This window comes from Nannospalax galili, unplaced genomic scaffold (genome assembly GCF_000622305.1).
Source record: "Nannospalax galili isolate Female #2095 unplaced genomic scaffold, S.galili_v1.0 scaffold149, whole genome shotgun sequence".
Lineage (NCBI taxonomy): Eukaryota > Metazoa > Chordata > Mammalia > Rodentia > Spalacidae > Nannospalax > Nannospalax galili.
The window spans coordinates 1,822,642-1,841,429 of record NW_008359763.1 but is presented as its reverse complement, the minus strand read 5'-3'; the positions used below and the strand labels follow the sequence as shown (position 1 = coordinate 1,841,429).

Here is an 18,788-nt window from a genome sequence, read left to right as displayed (position 1 = left end):
TTTTTTGGTCTTTTTGAGACAGGGTCTCCCTGTAGTCCCAGCTATCTTGGAACTCACTATGTAGACCAGGCTGGCCTTGAACTCAGAGAAATCCGCCTGCCTCTGCCTCCTGAGTGCTGGGATCAAAGGTGTGCGCCACCACGCCCAGCAAGTCCAAATTCTTTTAATACAAGGGGGGAAAAAACCAAAACTAAAAGACTATCCATGTGTTGTACCTAAGACTGCCAGAGAAGTTAGGTGAGGGCACCGTGCTGTGGGTGCCGTAGCCGTCGGCGCATGTGCCCACACCACCCTTGTCCAGTTCCCCTCCGTCCTCTCTCCCCCAAATGCATACTTCTTAGGAAGACAGCTGTAAAGCGTCTCGTGTATGTGTGAATGGACTGCTTCGGTGGTCAGCCCTCTGGTCGGGCTCTTTTTTGATAGAGTAGCCCTATGGAACAGTGTGGCTCTAAGCCACACCCCTGAGAAAGGGCCACATGGAGGTGACCTTGCCAAAATGCCAGTCTTCATGTCTCAGAAGGCCCTGGCCATGTGTGACTCGGGACTCGTGTGTTAGACGAGGCCTGAAAGCGCAGACTGGTGAAAACCACCACAATTGGTTCTTATGGAGTTAAGTGTTGGCAGCAGACACCTCCTGACTCTCTGCCCGCAGAGGGAGTAGGACATGGAAGTCCACGAGCTGGCGCCCCGTTGGTAGAAATCACCCGGATGTCAGAACCCCCTCCCTACACCTGGCAGAGGCACTCACCAAGATGAGTCCCCACCACAGTCTGTAAAGATGGGCTCACCTAATGATCGGCTGGGCAGATAATCGGAGGAGAGTTAATTGTGAGGTTCGATATAGCATCTTGTCAGCAGAGATAAGTTGTCACATTTTCCACTTGAGCTGAAACTAAATGATTGTAAAATAAGTTATGAGTGTCCTTGGGCCTGTCTGCTGGAGTGAGAGCTAAGAATACATTCCTGGCCCATCAGTCTCGAGCAGGCGGCTTGATATTTATGCGAGTGGAATGTTATTTTATTTCCCCTCTAGTCATGCTTGTCAGCTCCCGGAGTGAAAAGTGAAACTGCTCCTTTGACTCATACTTCAAGTACCAGAGCTCCAAGACTGCGATTGCAATCATTACAGCTCCTGTTATATATCTGGGGGGGGGGGGTATGTGTTGATGCCCGGTTGGGAAGAACTAATGGCCGATGTTGAACAGACAGGATGGTCCAGCTCTTCCCAGCTCACACCCATGTCTGGGGCCCCTGGGTCCCCATGTCAAAGCAGGTCAAATGTGGAGTAGTAGTAAGTCACCTGCTGTTTGACCCCATGTGCCTTGGTTCTGCCCGTCCATGTTAAACAGTGTCCACGGGGCTCACCAGTCCCACTGCCCAGTAACTGATATATAGAAAATGCATTCTTCATAGGTAATCAGGAGAAGCAGTCATGTCTGAGGCCCACAGCTGGTGTTCACATTCAGGGTCTCGGACAGACCTGAGGGACCCCCTGCCAGGATGGAGGAGCAACAGGAAGTGGAGCAGCTCAGTATGGATGCCTCCCACACTGTGACTGTTCACATTTTAGACCAGAGGGGTTGTTAAGTAGTTCCTGAGGTTTCTTGGGAGCTGGGAGTTAGGGCATAAATACACGCTGCAGGGGCCTGAGTGCAGAATCTAAATAACTAGAAACCCACCCAACACCATGAAGCTGCTGTGGATCTGCCCTTCAGGCTGGTTCCCTCAGATCCCAAGCCCTCCCTCCATCTGTCTCCTGTGTTCAAGGGCTTTTCCCCTCCTTGACACCCACCGTCCTTCACCATCACCTTCTCAGGGCCTCATTGCAGCCGTCTTGGGAGGGCTGCCCCCCTGCTTGGCTATAGGTCGTCTTTCTCCCAAGTGCCTGTTCCTGCTAAGCGCTACTCCTGCACAGCTCCCTCTCCCGCAGGCCTGGCCCTCAGTTATCTGTGTGCCTTGGTCACCTTAGCCCAACAAAGATGCCGAATGCCCGTGTCCGTGCTGGCCCCTCCAGTGGGAAAAGAAAAGCTGAGGTGGGGGATGCCAGGCCTTTGCCAGGGGCTGTGTGGACATCGGTGTGAGTGGGAAACACTCACAGGTGGGGCCCTGCCTTCTCTTGTGGCCTGACCTACAAAATGTCTTCCTGCCTCAATCTCTATATGGGCAAGGATGGCCCCTGGTGCTCCCTGGGGGTCCAGCACGTCCACGTTGTCCCTGTAGGACTCTCTTTTTTTCCCCAGCACCCTCTTCCTGGCTCAGCAGTACCTTCCTGTTAGTCACATTCCCTAGGTCCCTAAGGCCCCTCCGTGGGTCTCAGAGTCACAGTCTTATTCTGTGGATGAGCAGCCGGTCCCCTCTTCCCTCTGTCTCTAGATCTGTGTGGTTGGCGTGATTGCTGCAGATAGGGTCCACACTTCATTCTGTGCTCCAGTAGCAGGGCGCAAGAGAAACAGCCTTTTATTGAAGGCATCGAGCAAGAAACTAGACAGGACATTCTTTTCAGGTCTTAGAAACTGGCTCCATGGGGACAGGGTTCTGCCCTATATTCTTTGACATCAGCTGTTCATAGAGCATGCCCAGTAAGTGTGGGCTGAGTGTAAGGGAGACTCTTACACTGTCAATAGGTCCCATTCATGGCCATAGTCGTTCACCTAAAAATAGCTTCCAGACAGTTGGAAACTTGCAGGCCAATGGTAGACACAGAAGCTTGCTTGTGGTTAGATTTTAAGCTAAGTGGCAAAGTCGATCACACGCACTTCTCTGTTGCACGAGAACACAGGTCCTTCCACCTGGATCATCACCTCGGGCAGTCAGGTCCTTAATAAAACAGACGAGTATAGATGGAACTCCCCACACCCATCTTCCTGGTGAAGAGAGTAGCAGAGACATACTAGCCAGTCAGGGATGCACCATGACAAACACCTGTCCACCCTGTGGAGAAAGCCAGCAAGCCAGTGAGGCCAGACGGTAGGGCCGGGCAGGGGCCATGAAGGCCAGGGCCAGCCTCTCTCGGGTTCTGTCCTGGGCCTGGTTGTTTCTTTTGGCCTTCCTGGTGTAAGGCCTCATTGTGGTGTCCCCATTTGGAGGAATGGCTACTTCTCTAGTGCCTGTCCACCGATGAGGCTCCAGTCGGGTGCCAGTGGCCCCAGGAAGGGCAAACCAGTGGCCGGAGTGCAGACAGATATGGCCAGCGACGAAGGGAAAGCTTTTGAGCTTTGTCGCAGAGACCATCAGAAGTCGTCACAGGGAGACTGGGCAGAAGAGGGTTTGGGTACATAGGGGAGAGGGGCCAGCATGTCCTGATGCAGACACAGGAAGCACAAAATGGTGAGACTGAAGCTGCCATCTAGGCAGGAGAGTGAGCTGCAGCCCCAGGGAGAGGAAGCGCGTCTCAGAGTCTGCCAGGCCTTGGGGAGTAGGATTCCTGCTTCTGAGTAATGCAGCGTGTGTGCAAGTGCCTGCGTGTGTGCCTGCTTCTTCAGTCACGTGAACACAGGCTGAGGTCCTGTGAGGTGGAGGTCTAGGGGAAATGAGAAGCGGCTGGAGAGTTCCAGCAGGGCACCACTGCCAGCTCAGTGTCAAAGCACAGCTTCTCTGGGTGTTGCCACATGGGCCTCGGAGGTGTTCAAGTTGCAAATGGGACTGGATGGACAAGCAGAGCCCCCAGGGGAACCAAGGCACAAAGCAGGTCGGTGGACTGGCCTGCTGGGCTCTGAGGGGAAGGTAGGTGACATCCCTTCCCAGCACGGCATGTCCCAGGACTGTCCTTTCCTCCGCCTGACTCAGAAGCTTCTCATAGTATGATGAATATCCCCAGATACCAAGACGCCTAGAAATGGGCCGGCGTGGTCCTGTGGGTTATTTTGGAAAAGCCTCTACAGTTTGAGGGGAGGGGTTTGCCTCGAAACGGACACACACCATCTTCAATCCCAAGGCAAAGATTTCTGAACCATGTGCTGGTGAGTTCAGGGTCTGCCCAGGTCAAGTGTAAAGTAGACTGCCAAGGGGGTGTTTTACATATACAGAAAATGGTGACTTGTTTGAACAGGGATTCTTCATTAAGGAGAAAAAAGTACCAAATGGGTGTCCCTTTAGTTTTTCTTACGTTATTTATTATTTACTTTTGAGACAGGGTCTCACTGTATAGACCAGGCTGGCTTTAAGCTTTCTGCCTCCCAAGTGCTGGAATTAAAGCCATGAGCTGCCACACCTGCTCGTTGAGTTCTTCTTTTCTAAAAATAATTCATTATTTTTATTTTATGTGTGTGAGCGTACTGCCTGCATGTATGTAATGCACCTGTGTCGTGCAGTGCCCACGGAGGACAGAAGAGGGTGTTGGACCACTTAGAACTAGAGTTACAGATGGTTGTTAGCCACCATCTGGGTGCTGGGAATAGAACCCAGGTCCTTTGCAAGAGCAGCCATTGTTCTTAACTGCTGAGCCATCTCTCCAGCCCCCATTTAGCTTTTCTTGTTAAAAACATGTGCAAGTTGGGGACCTACCTGGCCTTCGGCAAAGTATTTGGTTCTGTTTTGTTTCTGACGTAGGGTCTTGAGATACAGCCCCATTAAAAACATGTGCAAGTTGGGGACCTACCTGGCCTTCGGCAAAGTATTTGGCAAAATTGTTTCTTGATTTCAGTTTGGTTTGGTTTTGTTCTGTTTTGTTTCTGAGGTAGGGTCTTGAGATACAGCCCCGACTGACCTGGTACCGGATGTATAGGCCAGGCCAGGTCAGGCTGGCCTCAAGCTCCTAGAAATTCTCCTGCCTCAGCCTCCTCAGTACTGAAATTGCAGGTGTGTGTGTGTGTGTGTGTGTGTGTGTGTGTGTGTGTGTGTCCATCCATGCTCAGTTTGTTCCTTGGCAAGTTCAGAGGCATGTGGACAGGACACAACAACCTGTGCTTTGTCTGAGCTCAGTGGCGATTCTTAGAGGCTGCCAGATGTGGAGTGGTGCTAATAAAGGTGTGAGGCTCTGCCTGACCCCACCCTACTCTGCATACTTTTCTTTGACTTGGCTGGGTACACAGAGATCCATGCCCTAAACAACCAACTGTGAAGAGTAGCAGGTATTGACCTGGAAAGCCTCAGCATATCAGATCTCCTGCGTGCTGGTGGAGTCCACAGACAGGATAGCAATGGGACTGTAGAGAACCAAGGACCTACGTGCTCCGTAGCCCCTGCATGTGTTCTAAGTGTCTTAAAGGGAGGCAGTGGTCTAGTTACAGTGCGCTCCCACCTGTTTGGCACTGCAGGACACTCGAGGGAAGCGAAGCCTTTGGAGTAGGCTCCAGTCAGGTTTAGCAACTCAGCTGAGTGCATGAGTGCATAGCATCGCTGGGAGTTGAGATGGGATGTGGAAGCTTGGGAGAAAGAATCACTGGTGCAGTCAAGAAAGGAGCAGCGGGACAGTGGGGCAGTCCCGCCTGGTACATGAGGGGCCTCTGGGCCAGGGTAGAACGATGAAAGGATGGCCAGCAGCAGGTGACATTGCCCCTCTGCCTGCCTGGTCAGTGAGCTTTCTAGGGACAGGGTAGGCGTGGACCACTCTCATTAGGCCTAGCACAGAGTAGTGGGTCAGAGGGGAGCAACTTTTAAAACCTGGGCATAAACTATTTAAAATGATCGAAGATACTGCTTTTGGGCTTAAGCACTAAATAGCACACAGGGCCTTCAGGATGGATGACCATCATGGAGTCTCTAGCAGCTGTCCCAGGGTTACCAACACGGCTCCGAACACGGGGAAACTGAGCACAGGAATCACAGCCCAGCCTTTGCCCCATGCACTGAGGTATCTCCAGCTTTCATCTGAGATTTGGAGGAAATCTGTATTTTAAAATTCATGTTCAAGAATCACCACTTTAGGAAGCTTAGCATTGCAAAGCCCTGGGAGAGGCTAAACCTGGGTCAACCTCATAGTGTAGCCCAGGACTCAGAACCAGGCCTCTGGGGCCAAGTGCAGGGCCAGGCACGTGGAAAAATGGGAACTTTGGGAAACACACTCAGCTCAGGTCCTGGTCTTGAGCAGGGGCTCCTGTTTTCATTAAGCCTTACTCTGCCACCACCACTGCAGCCGGCCTGCCATACCACATGCCACGGTGCAGCTCAGGACTGCTTGCCATTCCTAGGGCACAGTCACCCAGGGATCGGAACCTTTCTCAAAATGCCTGACCTGGAAAGCAGGAGGCCTGGTGAGGGTGGAATGGTGCCATCCTCAGGGGACGAAACGAGGTGATGGTAGGTGCCCAGCCACTGCCACGGTGCCCCGCATCGGGAATCTTGATGCAGTTTTCTCAGCAGTGGGTCCCCAGCTTCTAGAAGGGAGCTGGGCCTAGTTGGTGTCCCAGGAGCCGGCACAGAGCGCACAGCACAGAGTGCAGAGCGCACAGTGCGTTCTGTCCTTTGAGTTAAAAGCTTGCTGACTCATGACCAGAGAACATAAACAAAACTTGGGCGATGTACAGCACCATGCTCCGCCCCGTGCTCCTCCGCCCTGTGCTCCGGGTACTCCTCTGTCCGTGTGTTCTGTGTCTATTCCTGGTCACTGAGCATCACCTTTGCCTTTCTTTCTGTTGAAGATAAAGTAACTAATAAACGGAGTTTGGTTTGTAGTGAAGTATCATATTTGCATGTTGGTTTTACAAGCTTTCTGAGTAGAAGAGGACTAAGCTGGTGGCTTACCTCATTGGCTTTTCAACACCTCTGCAGGCTGTGGTGGGGGTCACAGCATGGCCCGCCGCCCCTCACTAATTGTAAAGTGAAGTCACGGTCATTTGTGGTGCTGCAGTGAGAAGAGTCAGGAAGTTTGTCCTGTGTGTGCGATTTCAAGCCCACTTAAGATGAGTCCATCCCATGTCTTTGTCCGGATTCCTGGTACATCAAGGTAATCGATGTAAGAAAAATAAAACACCTAAGAATCAGAAGCTTACACCTCCTCCCCAGAACCAGAGGTCCCAGGAAGTCTGGTCACGTGGAGCAGAGGCTTTTCAGGGCTCCGTAGCATGAAGGCGAGGTAGAAGGGAATGTCTGCTTCGGGCTGGCAGGAGACCATGGCAGGGTGCCAAGACCCCAGGCCTTGTCCCAGCCACTTCGCCCTCGGGTGTCTCAGGCCAGACCTGGTGTGATGGTGGAGGCCTGTTGCTCAAGTGGATCTCGCCAAGTTCCCTTTGCTCTGTGCTCACCCTGGCATTCTTTTGCCTTTTCCGGTCCGGCGGCAGACACAGGCCTGGGGGACTCCGTGTGTTCCAGCCCAAGCATCTCCAGTAGCACCAGCCCCAAGCTCGACCCACCCCCCTCCCCGCACGCCAACAGAAAGAAGCACCGGAGGAAGAAAAGTACCAGCAACTTCAAGGCCGACGGGCTCTCCGGTACCGCTGAAGGTAGGGCCGCGCTCTCAGCGCGAGTGTCTGGCGTGGGACAGGCTGGCTAGTGTTTCTAGTTCTTGTGGTCAGATGCACTGAGAACACAGTGCAAAGTCAGCACAGGGCACTGCTGCGTGACATGCAAGGTGCCCTGGGACCTACTTACCAGTAGGTGACTCTCCATTGAAGCCAGGTGTTACCAGGGACTTGTCACCAGGATTTGATAGCACTGGTCCTCACCATACTCCTGGTAAGGTTCTGTGGGCTCAGCCCCACCTGGGCAGCCTGGGATAAGAGCATCCACTCCACGAAGGGGCCATGCTGCCCATCACTCTCCTTGTCCTGCTGCTGCTCGCTCTCCCCCAACAGTGGCTCAGGTCAGCGAGGACTCTTAGTTTGCTGTGGGTGGTACCTCTTCTTGCAAAGTCTGTAGTCGCTGTCGTGGCCAAACGTGAATTAAGTTCCTGAAGTGACTCCTGCCCATGAAATTAGGTATTTTTAGTTCACAGATGGACGTGGATATATGGATGTGTGCACACGCACTCCTCACGTGGGAAGGGGCAAATGAACAAACTAGAAATACAAACACTGTTGTCTTGATCAGGAGCTGTGAGGTGAACAGGAGCGGGCTGTCTTCGGCTAAGGGCCCCGCCCTCGGGGACTACCCCATCTCCTTTCTCTCCCTGTCTACTGACTTTGTCTTGGCTGTCCTCCTTTGAATGTTGGAATGTTGAGGACAATGGATTCCCAGTATGGAAAGTGGCTTCATGTACCCACAGCTCAGATGAGCACCAAGCACTGGTGGGACCCAGCAGGTTGCCCTGTCTGTGAGGTTTGTGAGGTGGGCCTAGTTGTTTCCTGTGTCGTGAGGAACATAAAGTCCACAGGGCCCAGGAGCCCCTCTCCTTCACCACACTGCGTGCTGTCTGCCTCCTATAGCTCCCACCTGACAAGGGTAGCCGGTGAAGACCAAATAGCTGATCTTGGAGTAAATGAGGTTGGTACCACTTTGTCAGCAATGGTGGAAAGTAGTGGTGGGTCCAGGCCCCAGGTGCTGAGCTGGACACCTCCTCTTCCCACCAGAAGGCATTGCCCACAAATGCTGGGGTTCTTGAGACCCCTTACCACAACAGCTGCCACCCATGTCGGCCACAGTCTGCCCCAACGAGAGGTTGGGGTGAGGCTGGCACCATCGCCACCCCTCCCCACCTCCAGCCTGGGGACCCAAGCAAGACTTCCTTTGATGGAAGTCTCACAGTGGGTGTCCTGTGTTTCTAGATGTCTGACTTTAGTGTCACAGCACAACTGATGACCAACTCTTTCTGCAGCTGCTTAAGCACCTTTTAATTATCCATATTGGCTAAGGTAAAGCCCTATGGCAAACCAGCAGGTGTGTGTTGGGCTAATGGGGAGTTGGAAGCATGGGTAAGAAGCATCGGTAAGAAGCCTGAGCTGACTTGAGTTCACGGGGTCATCTGGTGGGTGCTGTGCAATAGGGTCATCAAGCTGCAACAGAATCTGTTCTTTTAATAGCGACAGGTCACTTTATTGACGGGGTCATACTAAAACAGAAAGGAGGAGGCCTGGGCGATAGCTCAGCAGTGCTTGCCTTCCAAACACCTGAGTTCAGCCCCAGTATCAAAGCCAACCACGGGGGCTGGAGAGATGGCTCAGGGGCTGAGAGCACCGACTGCTCTTGTTGAGGACGTGGGTTTTGATCCCGGCATCCGCATGGCAGCTAATAACTGTCCATAACTCTAGTTTCAGGGAATCTGACGCCCTCTTCTGACCTCCATGGGCATTACATGACATAGGTACACTTACATACATGCAGGCAAAACACATAAAAATAGTAAATAAAAAAAATATTTTTTTTTTTTTGTCACTGAGACAGGGTCTTAGTATGTAGCCTAGGCTGACTTCAAGCTCACGGTCCTCCTGCCTCAGCCACCTAATGCCAAATGCGTGTGTCATATTTTATATTTCTGAAGCCAGATAGTGTCCTGTCAGCTTACTGCTGAACTCACTTCAGATTCAAGGATGTGGTCTTTGGGACTCCGTCCTTAAACGCGCTTTGTATGAAGTCTAGACTACAGGTTGCACTTGACATTGCAGCTAGGGATTCTACCTGTGAAACTCTACCTGTGATTGGTTTATGAGAATGTGTTTCTGTTTTCTGCTCCTGGAGGCACTGATTGCTTCTGGCGGGCACACTCTGCTTCATGGCCTTGCACTCAGTGGCTCCCACTGGCGATATGGACGGTGCAGTAGAACGGGGCTTCTTAACTCCTACATGTGACCCCTTTCCTCCTGAGAAATTTCAGTCATCTTTGGATAGATAGGTATGTGAAATAGATATACACATCGTAGTAAATAATAAGTTTAATCTTAAAACAATTCTTTTGAATATGCAGAATTTGTACTATTTTTAAATGGTTGGAAAGACGGCTCAGTGGTTATGAGTGTTTCCTCTTCTTGCAGAGGGCCTGTGTTTTGTTTCCAGCACTCACATGGACCTCTCACAGCCACCTGTAACTCCAACTCCAGGGAGGTCCAACACCCTCTTTTGGCCTCCAGGGGCACTGCACTAACATGCATGTGCTCACACAGACATAAACACACATAAATGAAAACAAAAGTCTTTTTTTAAGACAAAAGCAAATATACATGCTAATGAGAGGATATGGTCATTTTTACATGAGGTGTTAAGTCTTGGCTGAATACTTTGTACTGTGGAATACAGAGCATCAACAGCATTTCTCAGATTTGATCAATATTTTGATTTTACAGTTATCGGAGTTGGGAACATCACTTTACATAAATACTTAAATCAGAATAGCAGAAGTTTGTGGGTTAGGGCTGTTTCGGAAATTGTTGGCAAAATGCACTTAGTGGTTTTTTTTGTTTGTTTGTTTGTTTTTTTTGGAAGTCAAATCAGCAACTGCAACAGCAGTTTCTAAGAATCAAACATTGTAACAGTAAGATTCAAAGATAAACTAATTTGTTGTCTTTTAAATTTTATTTATTATTTTTATTTTACGTGTTTGCATGTATTGCCTGCATATAGGTAAGTTGTGCATTGTCGTGCAATGCCCGTGGAGGTCAGAACAGAAGAGGCTGTCAGATCCCCTGGAACTGGAGTTACGGACAGTTGTTAGCTGCCATGTGGGTGCTGGGATTCGAACCTGGGTCTTCTGCAAGAACAACCAGTGCTCTTAACCGCTGAGCCATCTCTCCATATATGCTCAGGGTGGTGACAGGAAAATGTTACAAGTCTCTGTTTTCTGTAATTGTATTCTACGTCTGTAAGAGCAGAAGATTTTGTGTATAGTTCAGAATGTTTGGTTGTCTAGAATCTGAGCCGAGGTGTGTCAGGCAGTGTTTGTTGGCCTTGTGCTGGGAACCACACCTGCAGGAAGGTCCTGTGGGACAGCTTGAGCAGGTGCTGCCGGACGCACCTCAGGTTCATTGCATGTTTGATTTTGAGTAAATTTTTGGTCATTGCGGTTCAGAAACCGTTGTACCATTGCCTGACTTTTCATAGTTCCCAGCTACTCAGCCTTACATGGGGTCATGATCACCATTTAAGAAGGAGGACTCGGAACAGGAGAGCTGGCTCAGCAGTTAAGAGCACCGGCTGCTCTTGCAGAGGACCTGGGTTCAGTTCCCAGCACCCACATGGTGGCTAACAACCATCCATAACTCCAGTTTCAGAGGATCCCATGCCCTCTTCTGGCCTCCGTGGGCCTTGTACAACATGGGCATACTTACATGCAGGCAAAACACTCATAGCATAAAAATAAATTCTTCCTTAAATGTTGGACTGTGGAGGATGTAGGTGGTTGAGTACTGTGGTCTCTGCCTTCCCAGTGGTAACAAATGGCCAGATTTAAACCCTCCGAAAGGATACGAAAAATGGCATCGCGGTGGTAGCTCATCTAGTCGGGGTCCTGGGGCACCTGAGGGAGCTCTCCAGCTCACTGTAGAGTTACTCAAGGGACCCTGTAAAAAGAACCTGGAAAGGAATTGGTGTGTCCCCAGAAGGCGCTGTTGGAGAGGCAGGTGCAGTCTAGCCATGGTGACCAGGAGTTCAAAGAGCTCAGGGGAGCACTGTAGCCCCTCTTCTCTGACTTGAGCTTCAGAAACCAATGAACTGAGAGCCATGGCCTGTGGGGCCCCCTGCGTAGTCCTGGGGAAATCTGCTCATAACCTGCTGTTTTTCATACAGGCTACAAATCAGAAGCCCTTGGAGGGCAAGGCAGGGGTACTGTCTCTTGTCACTCCTGCAGGGAGCCTCAGGAACATGACAAACTTTGTGGGTTCTTGGCAGAGCAAACGCAGATGTTTCCCTTTGGGGTACATGGGGACTGGAAGAATGTGTTATCACTCTTATGTTGTCTCAGCCCCAGAAATAGTGTCCTGCCAGGCCTTCGTGCGACAGAAGAGCGAAGGAGTCTGGAGCTGCTGTTTACTCCAATTCCTTGTCCTGGGTCTTTGTTGACGAAGAGTACCAGTGTATTCCCCCTCCCCCCTCCCCCACACGGCAGAAGATACCTCACCAAACTTAAGTGGAGCAGTATTTTCTTATAGTTAGGATCTTAAGGCAGTACTGGCAGGTATGTGTGAAAGTGGTAGAATCCATTGTTGTGTATGCTAACCTAGAAATGAATAAAGGTAAGACATGTCAGACGTGGTAAATTATAGGAGCAAAGACCATAGCAAAAGAATTCCATGTCATTGTCAGTGTTTGGGTTCCAGGCCATGGTAACTTTACTGACTCATATGTGGTGATTAAAGAGAGGGTTGGGTGTTTAAGCCCCTCACTAGGCTTTGAATTAACCATTGGCATCCTCCAAGGAGCCCAGAAACATGAAGGTTATGTAGATACTCTCACGAAAACTTGGAGGAGAGTAAGGTAAAGCTAGGGTAGTGGGTGTACCCTCTCTCACTGTGGTGTTCTGTGTCCCTTAGAAACATGGGTGCATGCCCAGATGTCCCCATACCTACTCAGCATCCACGCAGCTCGTGACTCCTGTCTCTTGTGTCTGGAGCCTCCTCTTCATGCCTCTTCACGTCATCTCCCCAGTCTATGTGGAAGTTTCAGGCCCCTCCACACACACACCCTTTTATAATATCATGAAAGTTCGTGACATTTTCGTTCAGGAAAAGTTAGCATCCTGTCAGATTTGGCTGTCAGGAGGAAATACAGATTAGTCTCTCTCTTTTTTATGTGTTTGAGTGTTTTGCCCGCACGTTCATGTGTACACATGTACATGTAGTGCCCATGGAAACCAGAAAGAGCATCAGACCTGGTCCCCTGGTACTGGAGTTACAGACAGTTGTAAACTGCCATGTGGGTGCTGGAACTGAACCTGAGTCCTCTACAAGAGCAGCCAGTGCTCTTCACCGCTGAGCATCTCTCCAGCCCCTACAAGTTGCTCTTTCATGGCAAGTTTTTCTCTGGTTTCTCTTTCCAACACACCTAGAAATGTTTTAATTCTGGTAAACAAAGCATCAGGAATGTGACGTCTTAATAGTTGATGGCATGGTAGAAAGTCGCTTTTGGAATCCACCGTCCTCCAGTCTTCTACGTCCGCTGACTTTCCATGTGCTCCTATTTAATACACTGGAGCATTGTCTGGATCTTAAATGGAGTTTGATTTGGGGAAGATTATTACATATAGTGACAGAAAGGTAAGTACCTACCACGTAGATAGAAAGGACGGGGATGGAGGCCCAACTTTGTCCTGGACCTTGGGTAGCTGCATAAAGAGCTATTGAGGGCAGAGGCCTGCACAATTGATGAAGGCTCTGCCAAGTGCCAGCTGGTCCTGACTTGTCCTGGGTGGCCCAGGTGGTATCCATGGGACCCCCTCATGGAAGCTTCAAGAAGGTGACTCTGGATACAGATATTAGCAGGAAACTAAGAGCCAGACCATGCTGAGAGGCAGCGGCCCAGCCCTGCGGTGGGGTGCGGAGGTGGTCAGGCCATAGCCAGGGAACATGGGCTCTGGGAGGGTAGTAGTCCTGTGACCTGGGCTTCCCAGGCAAGATCAGGCTTATGGGTATGTCCCCAGCAAAGCTCTGGGCAGTGAGGATTCCGGAGAGCATTGGCTTACTACCCATGGACATTGTCTTTGCGTCTTGACACCTTCTGGGTACGTCCTTATCTCTTGTCCAGTGTGAGGTTATCACTGCTGAAGTGAATCCACGGTCATAGCAGCCCTGCTCCAAGGTCCTCGTTCGTTTTGCAGTATTCGTGTAAGTTTGCGTCAAGTGCTCATTTCCCCGCTTCCCGGTGGAAAGGCTGAAGTGGAGCGAGGTAGAGCGAGGTTAAATGGCTTTCTTGTCCAGGGTCAGGTTGCTGGTAGGTGACAGAGCTGTCTCTTGATTCTCTGCCTCAAACTCTTTCCACCAGGCAGAAAGCAAGGCTTTGAGGTGTGCAGAGAGAGGCTTTTGAATCTCGGAGTAGGGCAGACGGAATGGCTTCCTTGATATCTCTCAGATTCCGTGGAAAGACACTGGCTTTCATATGGATCCAAACATAGAGAAGTTGCGTGGCAAAGATCTTTTCTTATAAACACAGGGCCCAGCTCCATGTACCCAATCTTATTATACAAGAGGGTGTGCAGAAACCCAGGTGTCGCCCAGCCCTCCCCACCAGGTTCACCGAGCTTTGTGCTAAGGGTCTCAAAGGGAATTTATTTTACCCTTTTCCCTTTGGTTGTTCAGTTGTTCGTTCTGAGTCTTTGCCAAACCATCGAGTGGTGGATCCTGAATGGCTGCTGCAGGGTTATCCTGGGCAAGATTAAGTCCCCCACGGCCTCACTGTTACGGTAGAGAATGAGCTGCTCAGCCCAGCCCAGGCCTAAGATGTTGACAAATTTCATTAACTCCAGAGTTGCAAAGCTTCCCTTGGACCTAGTTTTCCTTCAGTCATTCAGAAAAGACCTTGGAATTAGGAATCATTTCGTTTTTTTCACTAACTATTAAGCAACCACCATGCAGAAGCAGGATGGATTTGGCGCCATGGGAGACACTAGGAAGCAAAACTCCATTCTGCTCCCTTTCCCAGGGAGTTTAGAGCCTTAATCTGGTACGAGCATCACTATGACTGGTACATAGTAGGACAGAGGAATATTGATAGGTAGTGCGGATGCTCAGAGGTATAGCCGGGTATCCAGGTTAAGAGTGAGGGAACACTCACCTGGCGTGGAGCTTGGTTGTGTATTCCACAGACTTGGCACGTAGTGGTTCTCCATATTTCACGACACTGCAAAACCTCTCACTCTTCTCCACTTAGCGCTCAGGCACCATGCGATGTGTTTCGGTTGGGAAGAAGATAAAGGATTGCACTTGAGCAATGTACAGTTATTTTTCCCTCCACTTACTCCTTATCATAAGCAACATGTAGGCCCAGGGAAGCTCTGAGTTAATTGGTGACTATTTGGGTATGTTGCCTGTGGTGTCCTTTGGGATGTCGGGGGAAGCTAGGGTCCTACACAGCATGACTTGGAAGTCAGTGTGTTTCTTCTGTTGTTTAGAACGTAACAAGTTCTTGGGTGTCTTGTTATCGAGATCTCATTTCCTGCATCCTTGGGTGCAGTTAATATGCATGTGACAGCATACACGTGACAACGTACACGTGACTGACAGAAGTCAGGACTCAGGACCTGTTGTGCACGTGGTTTGGTTCCTGTCTACATGAGCTTTCATATTTAATTTTGTGTCAGGTAAAGGTGCCAGGAGGGGAGGGGCGGACGACTTCTGAGCAGTGACTGTGCGGGCCATCACGCTGTCATTTGTCACTCTCGATTTCCTTTTCTTCATCCTTGCGAACATTTCAGCAGCCCTCCAGAAATCTGCTCCTTGTCTAATTTTGGCAGCTGCCCTGGAAGGAGAGGGAGCACGAAGTCTCCATCATCCACTGTATGGAGATTGCATAATCAGGACTCATTTTTCACACAGTAAGATTTCCTTGAACTTCCCCATTATTGAGCAGTCCGTGGGTGGGTCTGAATCATTTTGTTGAACCACTGAGTGTAGGGACTGGAAAGTGCAAGTCCCGCCACCCTCTCGAGGAGGCTGCTGGAGGCTGCTGGGTCTTCCACCTCTGCGCTCTGGGCCCCACAAGATGCTGAAAGCCCTCAGGGACTTGCTACTACCCACCACCTGGACTGGCTGTCACTCTAGCCTCCAAGAGAGCAAGCTTGCTGAAACCGAGTAGATGTGGGCTTGCTCCAGACATTGACATAGATTGGGCACAGTTGATTCAAAAGCTGTCCTGCAGGTGCAGTCCAGCCCGCACAGACAGGCACGAGCTACAAGTGCACTCAGGTCCTTTGTGGGTGCCAGCAGGTCTGAAGTAAACCAAGATGAGTCAGTTGCAGCAGGGCAGACTGGAACAGAGACTCCCCACCACCATGAACCAGCCCCAGGAGAGAGTTTTTGGTCCTTTTTAAAATTTAAGCCCACATAAACTAAAGGAGTTAGCTTCAGGACCATGAAAGTGCATTGAGCACCTACTGCATGCCGAGTGCTGTGCTTGGTACTTTATGGAAACTAGATGAGGGGTCCCCTGCCCACCATAGGTGAACGGCAGTGAAGACAGCAAGTGGCAGTGACTGGTGCAGTAACACTGTCCCTTGGTTGCCTGGGAGACCCTGTAAAGTGGTATCACCATTGCATTTTGTAGAGGATAGAATGTCTGCTAAGGCACCAGGCTGAGGGACCTGCAAGTGAATGTAGGAGTAGGAGGTGGCCCTGCGGTGTCCCGAGGAGGCTCCAGTGTGGCGGGAAAGCTGTCTGTTCAGACTACCTGTCCCAGGAGAGTAAACTTACCCTCACCAGGCACAAATTGCTTACAAGACTTTTCTGGGAAATCTAGACCTAGGACAGGACTCCATACCTTACCATCTGCCTGTGCTTGGAGGTGCTCTTCCTGCCTGGGGCTCTGTCCATCCAGCATCCCTGCTGAGTAAGAATCAGTAATGATACATTTCCTCTGGACACCCTGGGGTCAGAGCACTGCCCAGCTCCCTCCATTGGCATTCAGCAGGCAGGGTCTGACTTGAAGTCCTTTTTCTTGATCATCTCAAAATATCTGTGCCCTCAGGTGCTCTTGGCTGCCACTTAGTTCAGTGATGAGACAAGGTCCCATGTAAGAGAGGCAGGAGGAGTGGTTCTAGTGGTGGTGTCCTCCGCTTGCCTGTTCTTCCCAGTCTGATTCCTCACCTGCTCCCTGTGTCTGTCCTGCCCTCAACATTTTACCGTCCGTGATTCCACTTGAAACACAGTGGTCAAGGGAAAGGCTCAGTGGCCTGTCCGGATCTCAGGCCTGAGGACCTGTGTCTTGGCCTTGTGCCGTGCACGCTCTAGGCTCAGCCTTAGACACTTGTCTCTGGGTTTGCAAAAGCAAGACACCTGAGACAGTTCACAATTCTAACTCCTATCCCAGCGATGGTAAAAGCTGATGGTGTTCCATCTCCCCTCACGGAGCCTACCTTCCTCTTCCTGAAGATGAGGAGCAAAAAGTGTTGTGCAATACCACAGTTAGCGATAGGAAAGGTTTGGGCAAATGAGGAGTAACTCAGGTTGAACACACCTCCGACTTGACTCAGGTGCCATAGCAACGTGCTCCACAGCACCATCACTTCTCACAAGGGCAGCTGGAAGCCCAACCTCCCAAGCATCTTGGCTCTAAGCAGTGACTCACTTCTCGTTCATCCCCTTTTGGTGACCTGTGCACACTGAGAGAGGGAGGATGAGGCCACCGATTGCATCAGGGTGGGCCCATGTAACCCCGACCCCCTCCAAACACCATTGCTTCGAGGATTAGATCTTCGGCATCTGGCTTAGAGGGAGACATTGAGTTCCTAAAGCCCCGTGTTCTGACTACGGTGTTAATGTCCCCAGGAGCCCAGCCCCGCTGCACCGCTGAAGGAAGCTACCTCCTCTCTCTCTCAGGTCAGCAGCTTCCTGCTCAAACCAGTGGTCCCCTCCCAGGACTTGGGGCCCATTATCAGGATATGTCATCAGCTACCAGGGAGGTCACGACAGGGCCACTGCTTGGGGTGAACCACGTCATACCTCTGCATCATCACCCCTGGGTGTAGTCAAGGGTGGAAGTCCTCCTGTTTCCCAGATGTAGGAAAAGGTTTGGTAAAACGGAGCCCTGTGCCTCAGACTCAGGAGGCCACTGAGCGCAGACTGCTCCAGCCTCTGGGACACGGAAATCCAGGTTTGGTTTTGTGCCTTTGTCACGCCCCAGCCGGGCAGCCTCTCCACAGCACAGAGGAGCTCAGCAGGATCCTGTGTACTCTGCCTCGAGAGCTGCCTACAAACAGTCTTTCCTTCCTTTACCACCTTAGATCTTGCTAGGCCTCTTCCTTGGGACCCCTGTTGCCATGATGGGTGTGGCTCCCTTGCAAATATCTTTTCTTGCATGGGCTTACCCTCTGATAATGTCCAAATTAAAGGCCCAATTCAGCCCTTACCTGCTTTGCAGACAATTCAGACATACAGGACTAGGTACTGACGGCTTTCCAGGGGTCATTCTCTCTGGCAGTTTCTTGGGGAACCCTGAACTCAGATGCATGAACCAGTTTTTGTGTTCATTTTGAGGATGATGACACTTGTTCTGTTTTCTCTTTGGGACATTTTGAAGTTAGGAGGAGGTTGAGGTGTGTCGGGCCAAGCCCTCTGTCATTCTGAGGGATCCTGCTTCGCTGATTCAGGCCTTAATCAAACGCCTACCTGCCCTGGCTCCAGGTCTCATTGCCATGACCCGCTCACTCTGGTTCTATTGCAGTGTGTTATTGGTGCTTTGGAGAAGGCGTGTGTCGGGATGCTCTGTGTATGTTTGTTTAGCTGTCTGTGCTGATACCCTACTGCCTTTTCAAGTCCGCCCCTTTCTCATCTCAGACATATAATAGGCACCAGGTATGAAGCCGTGGGCGTATCGCCCATGAAAGACGCAGGGACCGTGGAAACTTTGGCAGGCTTTGCCATGTACACACACAACTTAACTGGGGCTTCTTTTGTACGCAGGACATGGAGCAAATTGGCCATTTGTCTGTGGGGTAATGGGCTTTGGTGCAATATGAAAATCTATCAAATGGTTACATTCAATGGCATTCTATCAGAGTTCATGAAGAGCGCCTACTGCACACAGTTTAATTCTATTTAATTTTTTAAGGGGAAGAAAGCAAAGGGAAAATGTTGTCGTTTCTCTTCAGCTGATTTCTCTGCTTTTCCTCAGAAGAGCCTTTCTAGTTGCCCCTCAGTGATGTGATCATTATCCGCCACCTCGTCACCCTGCTGCCTCTGCAGCAGTAAAATACAAAAAAAAGAGAGAGAAGCCAGGGGAGCTTGTGAAGTATGACTCCCCATCCCAAGACTCATTGCCTGCGATTCGTACCGCCTGAC

General features: G+C 50.6%; 1 protein-coding gene across 10 annotated transcripts in view; it reads left to right on the top strand.

Annotated features, from left to right (window-relative positions):
* Agap1 (ArfGAP with GTPase domain, ankyrin repeat and PH domain 1) overlaps window positions 1-18,788 on the top strand; it is a 511,278-nt gene that overhangs the window by 381,566 nt on the left and 110,924 nt on the right. For 7 of the 10 annotated variants that reach the window (XM_017795748.2, XM_017795749.2, XM_008823665.3 and 4 more), the window contains one exon: window positions 7,218-7,379. The exons of the other annotated variants lie outside the window; for them this stretch is intronic. In XM_017795748.2, coding sequence (XP_017651237.1) covers window positions 7,218-7,379 — 162 coding nt within the window. The remainder of the gene's footprint in view (window positions 1-7,217; window positions 7,380-18,788) is intronic. 10 annotated transcript variants of the gene reach the window in all.